This window comes from Liolophura sinensis, chromosome 3 (genome assembly GCF_032854445.1).
Source record: "Liolophura sinensis isolate JHLJ2023 chromosome 3, CUHK_Ljap_v2, whole genome shotgun sequence".
Classification (NCBI taxonomy): Eukaryota; Metazoa; Mollusca; class Polyplacophora; order Chitonida; family Chitonidae; genus Liolophura; species Liolophura sinensis.
The window spans coordinates 25247964-25266319 of record NC_088297.1 but is presented as its reverse complement, the minus strand read 5'-3'; the positions used below and the strand labels follow the sequence as shown (position 1 = coordinate 25266319).

General features: G+C 37.8%; 2 protein-coding genes across 4 annotated transcripts in view; both read left to right on the top strand.

The window, feature by feature from the left end:
- LOC135464134 (tumor protein D54-like) overlaps window positions 1–7505 on the top strand; it is a 39123-nt gene extending 31618 nt beyond the window's left edge. For all 3 annotated transcript variants that reach the window (XM_064741628.1, XM_064741626.1, XM_064741627.1), the window contains one exon: window positions 3504–7505. In XM_064741628.1, the coding sequence (XP_064597698.1) occupies window positions 3504–3650 (147 nt within the window). In that variant the 3' untranslated portion in view covers window positions 3651–7505. The remainder of the gene's footprint in view (window positions 1–3503) is intronic.
- Window positions 7506–12232: 4727 nt separating this feature from the next.
- LOC135463859 (protein argonaute-2-like) overlaps window positions 12233–18356 on the top strand; it is a 36705-nt gene continuing 30581 nt past the window's right edge. Inside the window, 3 exon segments of the mRNA XM_064741316.1 lie at window positions 12233–12369; window positions 14761–14793; window positions 18039–18095. Coding sequence (XP_064597386.1) covers window positions 12351–12369; window positions 14761–14793; window positions 18039–18095 — 109 coding nt within the window. The 5' untranslated portion in view covers window positions 12233–12350.

The following is an 18356-nucleotide window of genomic DNA, read 5'->3' as shown; positions in this document are numbered from 1 at the left end:
GTTGCCTTGGTTAAAGTACCATAAGGCAATGTCATTTACGAGAAAAGTTACAAAAAATTAATTTATGAAGTTTTGTGAAAGTGGCCCCATCACCTTAGAAACAAAGCATTATTGATGAATCAACCAGGAATTTTTGTTGTGTAAGCAACAGCACAACAAAGCTCGTAGACTCATTCACATGTCAGCATGTCCTACTGTTCTCCTGCCCATTATATGTACCAGAGAGGCTTCTAACAGCCCCTGGGAGTCGAGTAATGCTGTGGAAATACGTCAGGTTATTTATTTATTTATTTGATTGGTGTTTTATGCCGTACTCAAGAATATTTCACTTACACAATGACGGGCCCTCATTATGGTTGGAGGAAACTGGGCAGAGCACGGGAGGAACCCATGACAATCCACAGGTTGCTGGCAGACCTTCCCACGTACGGCATATCAGGGGATAAAGGGTAAAGGTATATTCTGTCCAAGCAAAATATGAATTTGCAAATCAGAATAGTTTATGTGTAGATATATGGAGGTTGAGCATGTGGTTTGTGGAAGGGAATGTGCTGACTCACTGGGCCCAAGAGTTTCTACTTTAAACTAATCACTCTCTAATAAATGAGAGGTCACAGGTTCAAATCCAGCTTTGAATAAGTGAAACATTCTTATGGAGAGCATTAGCACAATGAAATAAATAAATATTACAGAGAGTTTGAGAGTTTGTCAGTCGTTAACAAACTTCTGTATCACTGGTAATCAGAAAATGTAAAAATATTGTTCAGGTGGACAAGCAAAATATGTTACTCTAATTCTTCAACCTTTTCGCATGTTTGCAAGCTATTTATTTAAGTATATTCTGAGGACATTAGTCTGTGTACACTGATATAATTATACTATTTGTGAAGCCCTGAAATTGACCAACCTAACCAAGGTAGTCTTTGTCTCCAAAATCAAATTAAAATGTGCATCAATCGCAATGAAAGTGTCTGTGTGAACTAGGGTATCGCCATCTGTGTTTATTCACATTCAGATATGTGATAAACACTACAGCGGCTTTATTAGTGATAGGGCTTGGTAACATTACACTTCCTTGTAGAATTGCCATATTTAATAGGCCTTATGTGATAACACCACAGCAGCATTATTAGTGATACGGCTGTGTAACATTAAACATCCTTGTAGGACACCACATTAATAGCATGCCTTTGATGAGCTAGGTTGAGGATTACAACCGCCACCTCAGCCTCACTTCAGCCCCACCTCAACCACCACCTCAGCCCCACCTCAACCCCACCACAACCACCACCTCAATCCCACCACAACCACCACCTCAATCCCACCACAACCACCCCCCACCACAACCACCCCCTCAACCCCACCACAACCACCCCCTCAATCCCACCTCAATCCTACCTCAACCCCACCTCAACCCCACCTCAGCCCCATTTCAACCCTTCACTCCCTACTCATTGTCTAACCTTTAATACCTTATCGGTGCTAACATTTCCTTGTTCCCTTCCATGTTTGCCTCAATAGACTTCTCGCTCTATTGAGAACCTGAAGGACAAGCTGGTGAGTTTCGAAGTCCATGTAATGTGATCACGGAGTAGTCATGTAATGCCAGTCTTGTGACCACTTAATATTCATTTTTTGACCACTTATTATTTCATATTGGAGTGTTGTATGCACTGAGTATTCGCTACTTAATATCTGAACTTTGCTTGTCCTGTGTATTCATTATTTTAGCGCTGAGTAGTCATCATTTGATATGAGTGTTGCGTCCACTGAGTATTCATTGTTGGATAACTGAGTCCTTTGAGAACTGAGTGTTCAGTATTTCATATGTGACTACATTGCAAGCTCTGAGTATTACATTATTTGAAATTTGAATATTGTGAGCGGTGAGTATTTATTGTGAGCGGTGAGTGTTCATTATTTGATATGCGAGTGCTGAGTATTCATTATTTCATATGTGGGCACTGAGTATTTATTGTGAGCGCTGAGTACTCATTATTGATATGCGAATGCTGAGTATTCATTATTTTCATATGTGAGCACTGAGTATTCATTGTGAACGCTGGGTATTCATTATTTGATATTCGAGTGTTGAGTATTCATTGTTTCGTATGTGAGCACTGAGTATTCATTGTGAGCACTGAGTATTCATTATTTGATATGTGAGCACTGAGTATTCATTGTGAGCACTGAGTATTCATTATTTGATATGTGAGCACTGAGTATTCATTGTTTCGTATGTGAGCACTGAGTATTCATTGTGAGCGCTGAGTATTCATTATTTGATATGTGAGTGTTGAGTATTCATTATTTCGTATGTGAGCACTGAGTATTCATTGTGAGCGCTGAGTATTCATTGTGAACGCTGATTATTCATTATTTTGTATGTGGGCACTGAGTATTCATTGTGAGCGCGGAGTACTCATTATTTGATATGCGAATGCTGAGTATTCATTATTTCGTATGTGACCACTGAGTATTCGTTGTGAGCACTGAGTATTCATTGTGGGCACTGAGTATTTATTGTGAGCGCTGAGTATTCATTATTTCGCATGTGAGCACTGAGTATTCATTGTGAGCGCTGAGTATTCATTGTGAATGCTGATTATTCATTGTGAATGCTGATTATTCATTATTTTGTATGTGGGCACTGAGTATTCATTGTGAGCGCTGAGTACTCATTATTTGATATGCGAATGCTGAGTATTCATTATTTCGTATGTGACCACTGAGTATTCATTGTGAGCACTGAGTATTCATTGTGAGCATTGAGTATTCATTGTGAACGCTGAGTATTCATTATTTCGCATGTGAGCACTGAGTATTCGTTGTGAGCGCTGAGTATTCATTGTGAGCATTGAGTATTCATTGTGAACGCTGAGTATTCATTATTTCGTATGTGAGCACTGAGTATTCATTATTTGATATGTGAGCACTGATTATTCATTACTTCATATGTGAGGATATCATATTCATTATTTGATATCCACGTGCTTCATTCCAGTCTTCATTACGTGATATCACATAAGACCATTTCTGCTTCACCAAAACCTTATGATATATGCTATAGAGTGACCTAATTATTGATAAATATCAAAAGTAAAATTACACCCGAAGGAAAATACATACCTAAATACTGCTTGTCTTTTTGATATGTTATGTTATGTTTCCTCCACCCATGAAACTGGCAGTCATCGCACAAGGGAAATACTCTTGAGTACTGTGTTAATGAGTAAATATTACGAAGACAAATAAAGATGTAAACTTACTGTGGGCACTTCAGCGTTTAACCATATACGACTGTCATCAGCTAAGGGAAATATTTGAGTATGGCATAAAAAGTCAGTATCTCTAATTCTTTAACCTTTTGGATATAAAAAGATCCACTTCCGTGCAGTTTATGTGTCGTTTTTTGTGACAGTGGTGTATTTGTTTGGTAGACCAATTACAGGACAACAGTGAACAATCTCCAAATTTTTTCTACTGTGGTTTTGTCATCACAGGCTAAAGTGGCCGGTAGCAAGTCTGATGAGGGATTGGATGCTTCCAGCAGCGAGGGGACGGGACCCCAGGACAGGAGGCCACGCCCGCATCCTCGTCCGCTAGCACACTGCCCGAGGAGAAAGTACCTTTGTAAATCACTGAGGTGACATCGGAACAGTGCCACGGTGGACGGTGTATCATGTCATGAATACAAGCTCCTTGTTTTTTTTTTTGTTGTTTTTGTCCCCTCCACTGGGATCGTTATGTACATAAATGTCAGTGTTGGAAATTCTCGCTCTGCTTTCATGGCAGTATGAAGTGCAGTAGGGTTTCCTTGGCGTAGGTGTGTCCTGGCAGATACGTTTTGTGTGTCCTGGCTTAGTTGCACACACCTGCACTTGACACGCAAATTTTAATTGAAAGGGATGCACAAAATAATGTGTATTGTTGAACTGCAATTATTAATAATTCAGATGTGATTGTGTTGAATTGTACATAGCTGTATAAGGAGTATTGACTTGTCATGTTGTAGAAACCATTCTATAGTAGTTACAATTCATTGTTCATTCTCAGATAGGTTGTTGAGAAAGCTGATAGCAACCTCCTGTCACAGTTGCCTGCCCTTGATAGCAACTTCCCGTCACAGTTGCCTGCCCTTGAGATTAGTTACCATCCCTGTCACTTTTACAGTAGTCGTATTTAATGTTGACGTTTCTCAAAGTGGGTTTGATTTCACAGTAGTGACAAGTGCTTAGGTTTGTGCAAAGAAAAATTTAAGTTGGGGGGAAAAAGCAGGAAAAGGGAGAGCACTGTGTGTAGATGTTTGTGTGTGGGTTTTTTGTGTGTGTGTAGATTGTACTTTTTTGGTTTGTAAAAATGTTTTACAAAGCCAAACCCAATTTAGACATAACAGTTCATTTAACACAAGTCCATTCATGTAGGGTTGCACATCTACATACTATTTAGCCCTGGTTCTATTATACATGTAGTTATGATAATTCAGATGGATTAATAATAAAATGACACATAACACGTAATGAAGTCTTTGCATTGTGAGCAGATGTAGTTTGGGGGTTTGTGAATTATAGGGTTGATGTTTTACTTTGTATTGTTGTTTTCTTTTTTCTCTGTTTTGCTTTTTGAGAACCCTAAAATTGAGTAAGAAAACGTGCTTGGTAAAAAATGCATCTTTTTTAGCTGACCCTGTGGCTTTGTTTTAATTTTTTTTTTAAGAGTGTTTTTGTTGATCTCTTAAGTTTTTGGCTACCTTGGTGCAGGATAAATACATTATAGTCCTCAAAATGCTTGTTTGTATTGATACTTTTTAAGTGATTTGGACGGCAGTGGGAAAATTGTATTCTATTTTGTTGCGATAGTTTTGTGACTACATCATGGGGTTTACTCAGAAAAGAAGTTGAAATGTTCTGGTTACCATAACCGTCAGTGTAACATTATGCCTTCAATAGTACTCTCCATGGTACCTGTAGTTACAACAACAACATGCATGTAACTGAATTAAAAGCTTCGTGGAAACAGACTGCTGTTTTAGCAACGTAGAAACTGGCAATAAAATAAACAATTTAAACCTTGATTCATGCTTAGTTGGTTAAACATGTCTAGAATTAAACATTTATGGTAAATACATGTACACATAATATTTGAATGATCAACATGGTGAGCCCGACCTTAAACATTCCCAATCCAATACAGGCTTAAATACTGTATAAGTTTGTCCAAAAATGTCCAAAATTTGAGGCATTTTCAGGTTTTTAATTAATATACTGCATGTTGCTCGAAGCTTTCTGTTGTTGGGTTGTTTTTATTGCCGAACTATTTGTTAGTTATTACTATAGTTTTGTTTTTCTTATTGTCACTTGTGATGGTTGTCGTCTTCATCTAGCGCATTAAAAAACTTTAGGTGAGGGCAGCGAAGCTTTAGGATAAAGATGAGAGAAAGGCTTCTTGAATTTGAATTTTGTTTTCTGCAGAATTTCTTTGACTTCAGCTTGTGACATGCACTTCAATTTAACAGATTCAAAACTTCTAGCGTGAAGTTTGATTTGCTTGATTTTTGTCTGATGTATAACTGATGTCTTTCACCGGTACTACATGTATACTTTGTATTGGTCACATTGTCAGTTTAAAGGAAAAACACACAAATATCACACTGGAAACAAATCGATAAACTGTTGATCTTACAACCGGATAGCACCATGAATTAGACACTTACTAACCACAGTGAAAATTTAACCAGTGTGGTCATCCCCATCTAAGGATTAAAATTAAGCTAGGCAAACATCAGTTTGATAGTTTGTTTAATGTAGACATTCCAAACAGTTTTAAGTCTCTTAGGTGTTGTCATAGTTCACCTATTTGTAGCAATGTTGTGCTCACATTTCATGTTAAATTTATTGCTTGACACGGGCTTGATCTATTGTGAAATTTTGAAGCTGATGTTAATGTAATTTTATGCAAATGTCCAACGATGCACAGAGTGGTTGAAGTTTTTTTGAGAACACAATATCACATAGTATACTGTGGTATGTCATTTCTTCAGTTCTGTGTTAGCTAGCGTAATTAAAAGTTGTCCCCCGAAAATTTCAGCTTAAAATGGAAATATGGATGTGTGACTGAGAATACACGTACATGGAAGTGGTGAAAACAGAAAAAGTTTGACTCTTTTTGAGAGGGGAGAAGATAAAATTTGGAGGTGTCACAAATTCAGGCTTTGGTTAAATGGAAGGTGTACGTACCTATGATATAATGATAACACATATAGTTATAATAAAGCAGACTGTATAAGCTTGTAGTGAACTGTGTACACGTACCAAAGTTACCAGCCATTCAAAGGAGCTGTGAAACAGTAAGGGTATTGTATATGGTGCTTATGACCTGAGAAAACTCATGAAAATTACCATCTGTTTTGACCAGTGAATGGCTAAATGTTTAAACTTTCTCCTTCAGTTTATCAGAAAATCAGATCACATGAAAATTAAGTGAAATGCCACAGTATTACTTGAAAAAATGTAAGACATTGTTTAAAACAGTTATGTCATAATAGTTTTACATGTGACTATATTGAAAGGAGAAACTGTGGACTTTGATGCTGTTCTGTGATCATAGCAACATATGACGCACCCTTTACAGCTCATCATAACAAGTGATACCATTTCCAGCTTGTCAGAACGACAAGTGATACCATTTCCAGCTTGTCAGAACGACAAGTGATACCATTTCCAGCTTATCAGAACGTCAAGTGATGCCGGTTTCAGCTTGTCAGGACGACAAGTGATACCATTTCCAGCTTGTCAGAACGACAAGTGATACCGTTTCCAGCTTATCAGAACGACAAGTGATGCCGGTTTCAGCTTGTCAGAATGAATGACAAGTGATTTGCCATTTTTCGCTTGACCCATCCATTTTGCAATATGCATGTAAAAATCTTAGAATATGTTCATGTAGAAACAGAGATATTTAATAGATTCAGTATTGCTGTGTGATACCATTTTGAACTGGAGTCAAAATTAACGATTTTGATGTGAAGATGAGCGGAAGTTCTACATTATGTCTTACAAAAGCGGCATCTCTGTTGTTGTTTGTCCTCATTGTGAATAGCCCTATGTAACTGCTGGAATAAACAAAATAAAATAAAAAGAAAAGCCATATACATACATGTTCCCCAAGCTCATGTTATTCTAATGTGGACTTAATGAATATATTGAACGTCATTAATATACCAGGCAAAGAAAATGTACATCGACGTCATTTTTATCAACTTACTCTGTGTTTCAATTGTATTCACCAGTGAAAACACAGGCTTGTGGCACATATAGTACTAAATGTGGTACATTCCCTAGAATTAGACGATATTTCAATACTGTTCACTTTCGACTTGATTGTTTTTTCTTGGAAGTAGTACAGTGTCATAGTGGCAATAAGTGGATGTTCCATAGACCACTTTGGACACTGGTTATATATGTATGCTCACAAACTGACCCTGAAATACAGCATTCGTCTCAAAATTATGCGAGTCAGACTTTTCTATATTTATTCAGGATTTCTTCATTTATTTGATTATTTATTTAAACCATACTCAAGAATTTTTCACTTATACGATTGTCCATTGATCTGCTTTTTGAGTGGGGAAGTACTGCGCAAAAACCATCTAGCTTTGGCAAGTTACTGACAGACTTGCCTACATGCTGTACAGACATGCACGTGATGGAATACAAGTGGCCTTCAATAAACGTCACTAGGTGCCCACAGACACGCAAGCCCCACAATCCATGAGAACAGAGGAATCGCTGTCCAATGGGAGGATTGAACTCACACTTTGTGTGACCTGTTGCTTATTTATCCAATGCATCCTACTTACCACTGGCTTGGCACCGTGCCATGTGGCTGAGAAGTTAGAGCAAGGAAGCATGTCTGGTTGGCCCGGTGTCAGTATAATGTGACTTAATGCCGTGTCATGTCTCGTATCTTATTTATCCAATGCATCCTACTTACCACTGGCTTGGCACCGTGCCATGTAGCTGAGACGTTAGAGCAAGGAAGCATGTCTGGTTGGCCCGGTGTCAGTATAATGTGACTTAATGCCGTGTCATGTCTGGTGTCTTCAGTATGATACTTCAGTGGCGGCAGTATTTTGCCGACATGGACTCATCTTGCAACAAGAAGGCCCAGCCTTATGACTGTGACCTATGACTCATCGACATATGGCTGAAAAATTGTTAAGTACGACATTAAACACCATTTATACATATATACATGTACACTTATCTCTGATTTCACTTAACTGATTTGGTAAGTGACTTGATTCCTCATAGCTAGCAATTTACTAACAGATTCTTGCTGACTAGTATGACAGAACAGTTGTTTTTGCTGCTACAGACCGGCCTTGAGACCGAGTAAGTTGCAGGCTTGTGTCCAGCAAGCACAGGTACCATCTGGGCATTATTACCTCCAGTCTGTCAAGTACACGTACCTGGTGAAGCAAGGGAGGTGGTGAATTCAGGGCACTGCTGTTTCCTCCACCAATGTGCCTGGCTGTCGTCTTATAAATGGAAAATACCAAGTACAGCAATCAAGTTAGCCTGAGATACTAATGTCCTATCCCAAGCCAGGCCAGGTTCATGAAACACCAAAAGTTCACAGAGTCTGTACTTCTCCGTTTGGCAAGAGTCCTGCATAAGGAGATTGACCAAGGCCTGAGAAGCACACCAAAGTGATAGGCTGTACGAGAGAGAGCCAAGTTAAGGGTTAACAGTTGAATAGGCAGAGATGAAAATTCTTCCACACATGGTGTGCGAAATAACAAGGACTGCTACTCTGGGAAAAGGAGACCACATTTTTATCTGCAGATCTACCAAATGCATGCATGTAACAGACAAAGACAATCAATATCTTTTGCCATGTAATTCTTTACACGACATAGTTGAAAAAAAAAAAAAAAGACACTTGTACTTTTTAATATGACAAAATTACACCACGAATACTACTCAGTGTTATGTTATGTTATTTGGTCAATATATTCATGAATCTTCATAAAGAAACCTTCAGTGAAGCCAGGATGTATTATAAATGGATTGGAGTGAAAGATTATGGCTTAACAACACTCTGGCAATAAACTATTACAGTCATACCATGGCAAGATGGATTGTGAAATGAGATCACACTGGTTTGTTTGATAAAAGGCATGTGGTGTCCAGCCTTCAACACCTTTGACCACAAGGTTAGCTATGGCTTTATCTCATAAAATTAAAATCAAATGTGACCAATGTCCACACTTTGTGAGATCATTAAACATTTCTACACAGTATACACAGGAACCTACAAGCGCATCAGAATTATATATGTACAGAGCACTGATTTATGCATTATGTGCTTTAGTTGGAAAATTAATGTCTGCAGTAAAACAAGTTCAATTCTGATGCACTGTTAATTTGGTTTGCCCCATTGATTCACAGGCTTTAGTTTCAAATGTAACAAGCTAAACCTTGGAATGATTCTACTTGATCTTTTGAATTGTAACTCAATCAATGTCAGTTTCACATTTAGATTCATCTTCTTAACAATCACAAAATGTCAAAACCATACAAGTTGTGTTTATCTATCTCTTTCACCAAAACTGGGAATTAGTAACAGCAACTGTAGTCCATTTCCAGTATATCATTGTAATTGAAGAACTGGGAACAATTCCTTGAGAAATTCCTCCAGAATCACAGGTGGATTAGATGTCTCCACAATATGAACATTAAAGGAGATGCGAACCATTCTTGCTTCAGAACACGAAAATGGAGAATATCTGGCTTGGTCGTTTTCTCAGTTTCTGAGCACCAAAGTTTTTAGGATCCACTTTTCTTTTTTTTTTATTGTTTCTCCACTTTTCTAAGCTCTCCTCGTCTTCATGATAAACAATTGTGGTAGTTGTACAAACTAGGTTGATCCTGTGTTAGTCAATGTGCCTCTCCTCAAATCTTCATCGTAAGAATGCGTGAGTGAGTAGTTGGGGTTTAACATCATGCTCAACAATTTTTCAGTCATATGACGACAAAGGAATCCTTAGAGTGTATGTAATGTACCTCCTTGTTGCAGGACGGCTTTCCACTGCTCTTTTATCTAGAGATGGCATTGTAAGAAGCTGGCTCTCTAAAAATGAGTTAACATCACTTTACCACCTGACAGCATCCTCAACTTAAAAATTTCCAACTACTGCAGCTAATGGGGCATTGGTGATGTCTCCAAACACAACCTTGATGCCTTGTTCATCATGATTTCGGAGAGATCAGACATTTGAACACGTCCCCTGTTCCGCCTGCGAGCAGTATCCACATTGGCACCATGACGTAATACAGTTTCATATCTGAGAAATACTGCAACTTTATACACAGCAGCACTTCAAAGCACAGCTTCAGCAAAATGGAGCAGAGAAACCATCCCTTCCTTTTCATGGACAGTTCATTCCTGTCATACATATAACCATTTTTACAATGAACAGTCATGTTAAAAAGGATGTACACCATAACAACAGTGTTGAACAGCCATAGTGGAATGAAGATTAAAAACCAGTTCCAAGATACTTTCGAATCAAGCCGAAGCACGAGAAGGATGAAAAATACAAGAAACATAAACCAGGTGAACAAAGCCCGATGTAACAGCGCCATGATGACACCAAAATCGCTTAAATCCTTAAAATAAATCTAGCGACTTTTCCTTTTCATTGAGCACTAGCGATTTCATACCGGGTTTGACAGGAGAGTTGACAGCAAGGTAGATAACTCTCATAGTTTCATGCAGCTTTTAGTGTCGTTACTGTGGAAAAGTCGTTTGTTTCATTTTTTTTTCTTGGTTTTGTTTTGTTTTTTGTTATATATACCCCTCTTACGTAAGTCTCTTGACAAGGACACACAAGTAAAAGAATCATTATCAGGAGACTGTCTAGGCTGGAATACGTATTTGATAATTCGGGCCTACTGTAGGTCTTAATTTAATTCGCCTTACCGGTACCATAATTTATCCGTACATCAGTAACATCTGTACAGGCGGCACAGAGGTTGCATTTTCGTTTAGGATACTTGAACTCTACACATGTAAAATTTGGCCAATCTTTATTTGTTTTTCTTTTATTAATATTAAATTCGATAAAACATATAATTTCTCACAAGACAATCGTGTTTTCTTACCCAGTTTGCAAATTGAAAGTGGTACGTCTATCGGTCGACCATCCCAGCACAAAAGGCGAGGGTTCAGGGCTGGAGAAGCTGTCCATTGTTCTATGGCGTGTCAACAAGATGCAACATTTCTGGCATTTAACTAGGACGAATTATAGAATAAGAGTATGGTAGGTATTTTCATCAAAACCCTTAATAATAAATTTATACTTCAATTTACGGTTTTATGGTTATGCACGTTATATGTTTAAGTATATAATGAGGATTTTGTAGAGAAGAGTTTAACTCAATTTGAGACTGCGTGTGGCGAGGGACGGTGTCGGGGTGGTGGGTCAATAAGCAGCTTATATGCCTGTACGTATTGTGTTGTCGGTAACTCTACACATTAAAACCCGTAATAAAACGAGCTAGAGGAGAAAGGATGTAAACGACCTTTTGATCAACTGTGTTCCTTTCCAGCCCGTTAACTTTTGTTATGGTGAGCTTTATTCATCTCATCAGTGCACGTGCCCCTCCTCTCTTTCCCGCCACTGGGAATTAACTTTCTCGTGGTGTACGTTACGCTTAACTGTAAGACGCGCAGCGCCGGGAGATCATGTTAGTTTGAAAAAGCTAACAGGATGTACATGTTTAAGTTAAGCTTTCTGTCGAGCGTTCCGTATAAAATACACAAGTCTGAATGCATATGTCAATCCGATCAATACTATATTATCTACATAAAATGTAAATATATAAAAACAAAGGTTTCGTAAATAGCTGCACAAAATCGATACATTAATGCCAGATATTCTACACTGAATAGTTTTCAAATATCAAAGGGAATGTTTATTTTTTTATTCCCACGAATTGTCATGTAAAGTATAAATTTACATAATGAGTAAAAATTTCCTTTTCGTTTGACTAACGTAATGACAGCGAAATGATTTATCCATTTGAACTGTGTTTCATTCGTTTCACAGGGTTGATGGTCTCGCAAAAGATGCTTCGACGCGCACCTGTTGCATTTAGCTCCCCTGGGCTCGTGCTTTGTTTCACAAGCTGCCGGGAGAGGGCGCTCGGCTCCACTTTGAACAGTATGGTAACTCGATAATGAATTCAGAGAAGAACGAACGAAAAAAGAAGGCGGGTTTGTCCTAGGTGGTGGTTGTAATTTTTACCAGATTTTACTCGTGGAGCCATCGGTAGGATGCGAAGATGTATCCTATAGCGCAGGGTAAGTAGTTTAAGTACGCCATGACAAGAAAAACACGAATATTTTCCGACTAACAGAAAACCTCGAGACGGTCGAGTTTATGAGGTCAGATAATCTCGCGCTGGAAGCGAGTCCAAACGTGTGAAACTATGTCTAATCATAGCTCTCCCTTGTCCCCAAACGCCACAGGAACGCTTTACAATCCCTACCGTTCAAAGTAGTCACCATTAAAGCCCTTTTTGTTCAGTATTTGCCACATGATTTATGGTTGAAGTTAGTCTATTTTGAGCTGCTCGGTTCACTTGTTTTATCCGCCATGTTGGTTCATGGGCTGGACATGAACTATTTTTAGATCACCCCGAAATTAATGTACATAAATATTAAAGCAGTTTTATGTTGTATTCTCCTCCTGGATAATTATAATAATTGTGTGTTTAGTGGTTTTATGTAGGCGGAGTGAATCGATTGGACTATTATGAATTATTCTGTGCTGTTGACCTATTTTAGTTGACGATCTATCAGTATTTGAATGTGATCATGTTGAAGTGAATGTAATATTCATTATTCAGTTTGTGTAGAGGAAAGAGTGAATTATTTAAAACAAAATTATTGATGACATTTCCATGGACTGAATTATGTTCAGGAGAATTTTAATGAAATGTTGACATAGGTGTAAATTTGGAACTAAGTTTTGTTGGCAGAAAGAATAAACAATGCATGCATGTGAGATGTTAATAAGATGATGAAAAACATTGATTAATTGTAATCATTGGAAAATTCTTTCAAACATTATTTAGGAAATGTTATTGGATTGCATTAAAAGCTCAGTGTAGTTTATTTATAAACATTTTGGAAATGGGTCTGTAGTGTTTTCTAGGACTTGAAGGGAAATGATACAGAATCAGTGCTCATTGGTTGACAGTGGAGATAGGCGATCCAGAGATCTTTAATAGTTGAGATCATATATATGGAGGGTTTTGAACTTACAATTGATGTGCAATGAAATAAGACTAGTTCATCAAGGTTCCTTGAAGTCGAGAGTTTAATTCCAGCTCTGATCAGTTCAGCTGCTTCGTCAGATGGGTGAAATCTGTCAAGCAAGGAATTCAGCGATCCTCCATATGTAGAAATTGTGCATGTGAAAATCGTGAATTCTGAAAATTTGAGAAATAAATGCCTCTTTTACTTGTATGTACATGTTATTGTCTTTATATTGTCCGCAGCAATTTTTTGTCTATTGCTCTTTCCTATGATGCTCTTTCAAATTTATTCCACGTGATCAAGTTTGCCTCTGTCTGTGGACATGGGAGAATTTGCTATTCCTTAGAGGTGGCTTTCAGCATTGCTTCATGGTTGGAGAAACTTAGAGGGCACGGAACGGCTCATTTGAATGATACATATTGTACTTTCATCACCTGTACAGCTTTGGCATGGAAGATTCCGATTATGTCACATGACCCATCTGACCATTCATCACCAGCTGTGTGTGGCTGCCTGAATAATGCTTCATACGATAAAGATCACACAAGCCATAACTCCCAATGTTCATGTTAACTTCTATTACAAGTTGTATAAACTGATTCATTTGGGACAACGTTTAGGTCAAGATTATTATTATTTTAAACAGATTATCTTTATAAGGCAGAAGTTTAGAACATATATCTGTCGAGTTAAAATTTAAATGTGTGCTGTATGAGTAAAATTGCCGAGATATATGTACATTAAAATATTAATAGAAATTTCTGAAGTACAGGTATGTTGCTAGTATTTATGCAAATTTTATCACTTGCAATCCTCTTCAAGTCTTATCTGTTCCCAGCTGAATCTGTTTAAATTCTCTTAGGAAACTAGTTGTAGTAGTGAATTTATCATGTTAACGAATGAAATTTGGATGTGTGCAAGAAGACAGTTGTGGGCATTTGTTTCTGTATCCCATTGAGCATAGGTTTAGCCTGGGGGTGGAGGGGGTTCACAGTGTCTTTGAGAGAGGCCCTATTCTGGCAAAATTAACATGGGAGAGGTGAGGAAGGCAGAAGAAAATTCCACATGACATGGCCTGATTTAAAAATATTGGCTAAATCTCTGCTATTGGGATAGACTGAAGACAAGCTACTTGTATATCCGCTGTCTTTATTGATTTGCATTTTGCAGAATTTATTTCAGGCCCTGCTACTTGTCTGTGAAGGCTAGTAAAATACAGCTGTAGCCAGTATCAGTAACAGCCCATCACATCTCAACTTTATTATTATTTTTTTTTTTTTTTGGCTTTTTTTCTTATGAAAATACCAATCAATAACTTGAGAAATACATGTAGGTTTTCTTGAAAATTCCGCCAAAAATATGAGAATAAGTACAGGTTAGTCAAGTTTCCATCATTTCCTTGTTTTTTATTTTATTTTATTTTTTTTCAAGGTTTTTCACACCTTTTGGGTCAGCAAACCTCGGGTAGGTAAACAGTTTAAGTCTCTATCGATATCCCAATCCGTCTCGTGCTGTTACTTCAGTGAGTCTTCTTCGTCCAGTTTGTTTCGTATTGTTTGTCATTAGATGTAGACCTCTAGCCCAAGCCATCCTGATTAATTCCTATGTAAATATGTTCTCAAGTTTTACGCCCAAAATTTTATTACAATACACAACACCAAGCATTAATTTTGAATCTTGAATATATAGTTTTAATTCTTATTTTCAATTTTTTAAAATTATTATTTGTTTTGTGTACTATGTATCAAAGAATAACCACCATGAAGAACAGAATTAATGGTCCCATTGTATGGTACACATAATCTATAAGATCTTTCTGCTAACCAGTTTTGGATTCTATCTAACATTTGGTTTATTGGCTTATGTTAAAGGTAGGTGTAGATAAGGTAAATACCGTTCATTTGTTTTTGGTTAACTATGGAGAGCAGCTATAAATTAGTTCAGGACTATTCAAAAAATAATTTTTTTTATGAAACTTGCTTGAAGATTAATCATGGCATTTAACCTGTGGTTAAAACTTTCGATGATTGATGGATTTGGTTAAAAAGTCAAATCACCATAAAAAATGGAAATGAAGGTATGGAAGCATTTTATAAGACCATTTAAATACATCTTTTTTTTTTTTTAACTTTTATTATCATCATTGTTTAAAGACGCCTCAAACAACAGCCATCAAATCATGTTCTCACGTCTTCTGTATGCTCTGATTCATCAACCTTTTCACATGTGAAAAAGGAACTGAAGTGCAATTTGTGCCTGTTTTGTTTTTTTGAGACAAGGCTACATTGGTTGGGTTGACCAGTTTCAGGGCTTCACAAAAAGTAGAATTTTATCAGTCTAAACAGAATAATGCCTTCAGAATATGCTTGAATAAACCCCTTGTAAACATGGGAAAAGGTTGAAGAGTTACAGTACATCACGTTTTAATTCACAACAGTAACCCACACCTCGCCCTTTTTGATCCCCCTCGCACCCCATTCCCCATCTGTTTGGGCTATTAAAACTCCCTACCTTGTATTCATCTCTCACATTTGAATGTTTTAATAATGTAATAAACTAAATCTGTCAAGTGTTTTTTCATTATTATTAAAAACTCATGGAAACATATTGAGATCAAAAGTGACGTTAGCAAAGTGTGTTCAACAGCTGGGTTGGAATTTCACAGTATAACGTGTAATGCAAATTATAATGTCTAGTGTGTAGGATATTTGTGATGTGCCAACATGAGAAGTTGAATCAAGTTAATTTATTCGCACACACCTGGAGAGCTAACACAGTGTAGCCTGCTGTCACCTATGATACAGGTAGTGGTGGTGATGGATGTATGGCCTGACACATAAGAGAATGCCCTGACACATAAGAGAATGCCCTATCACATAAGAGAATGCTCTGACACATTAGAAAATGCCCTAAAAGAAAGGTCACTCTTCTTGTGCAGGTCAAGACACAGATGTCCGACACATTAACTCTGACAGCGTAATCAATTTTTCTTCCTCTTCACAGCTTTTGTGCGAATGACATTGGCTGACCATGATCCATAGAGCCTCTGGTCATTTTGTTTTGCTCAGAGGGGCCTTGAAGCTGATTTCATGTTATACCTGGGAAATACACATGATATAAATGTGACTGAAAGTCCATGTACATGTATATATAAGGGGAAACATTCGTATGAGAAAGAGAAACCTACAAAATACATTTCAGTAACATCAGAGAATTAATAACGTAGCTGAAATCATGCAGTATAAGCAAGAAGACAAAGACAAAAAATTTAAGTTTATCATAGAACTATAGGCAAGCTGATGCAGAATATTATCCAATTGCATAACGTAACTATTAAAATGTTAAATGAGGTAAAAGATTTGCAAGACAGGTAAATATTTGAAAAATCCATACGAAATATTTAATTTGGGATCCACATTCCATACACTGTACCTCATAATCAAACCTCACCATTAAAATCATTTTGATCATTAAAATCATTTTGGCCAGTAAAATTGTGATGCAAACCTCAGGGACATATCCCTTGACTCTCCCTCCCCTCCTTCCACTCTCATTGCCCTCTTCAAACTTTACCTCTCTCGGCTGTTTTCTACCCATAACACTCTGCTTGCTTTACATGTATAATATCAGGCAAAGGCTTTGGATGAGAAGATTTGCATCAATTTATGTATCTGCTTGCTTAGTTGTATGTCTTTTTTTCGCAGTTTTGTTTTATGTTGGCATTAAGGTGTTTTATGTTAATGTATTCATGCAGTACAGGTGAATAGCATCTTGTGCTTCTATGATGTGATAGAGGCTGTGTCAGCCAGCTGAATAAAGGTGCTTTGTGCATGGTTATCCGCCCTTGACTAATGAGATTCCATATTCAGATCAAGATCACCCAACTTGCACCGGTGGGTTTTGGACAGGTGGTTTGTAGAATCAAGCTTCAGTTCCCTCCAGTGTGATTACTCTGACGTTTGTTGAAGACTGCTTGTCTTCAGCCATTCAGGTGTGCAAGTTGTAAATACCCTCAGTAACTTTACAGAGGTCAGTGGTTTACTCTGGACACTCTGGTTTCCTCCATCCATGATTCTGACTTCTAGTGAAAAATTGTTTAACAGTGAAATGGTACGTATATCTAAACTGTAAATTGACATGTATCAGTTCCCTCTCGTCAGAGCGTTTGCAACTGTCCGCGAAATATTCTTCATATTACGAGAGGGGCCTCCGTGGCTCAGTCGGTTAGAGCGCTAGCGCAGTGTAATAACCCAGCAGTCTCTCACCAATGCGGTCACTGTGAGTTCAAGTCCAGCTCATGCTGGCTTCCTTTCCGTATATGGGAAGGTCTGACAGCAACTTGTGGATGGGCGTGGAATTCCCCCAGGCTCTGCTCGGTTTCCACCCACCATAATGCTGGCCGCCGTTCGTATAAGTGAAATATTCTTGAGTATGACGTACAACACCAGTCACACAAATGCCAGCCTGGAAGTAATTTTTAAGTTGGAGCAGGACACAAGAGAAAACTGTTCAGCTACCCATAAAGTCACAATGTTATTTTCAGGGCAGTTTTGTCCTGCACCAAACAAGTGGCCCCTGTTAGGATAATATTTGGTGCAGGACATTGTTCTTTTCTGTTGGTTATTTCCAGGCTTAACATGAACAAAGATATAAATAAATACATAAACCTTATTTCCATGTGTATTTACTGTTATCTTACGGTTTTCCAGGTCAACCCCCAATTCAGCCGTCTCCAATTTTCAGTTTTCCACCTTTGGAACAAGAAGGTGAGAGTTCAATTCTAAGAGTGATTAAATGGAGTAGAAACTTGCACGATTTTAAGTGATTAGATGAGCCTATAAAGAGACAAAGAGAACGTAGGTTAGAGAGTTGCTGAGTTCTTTGAACCATGAAGACATTGACCTTCAGCAGGTATTACTATCTGTAATGAAACAGGTGTGTCATATATTCTCTAGCTGTAAACTGTCTGGATTTTGAGCTTTAAAACAGTTTTCACTGAACTTTGTTTAACGTGTAAGTCTTCATTG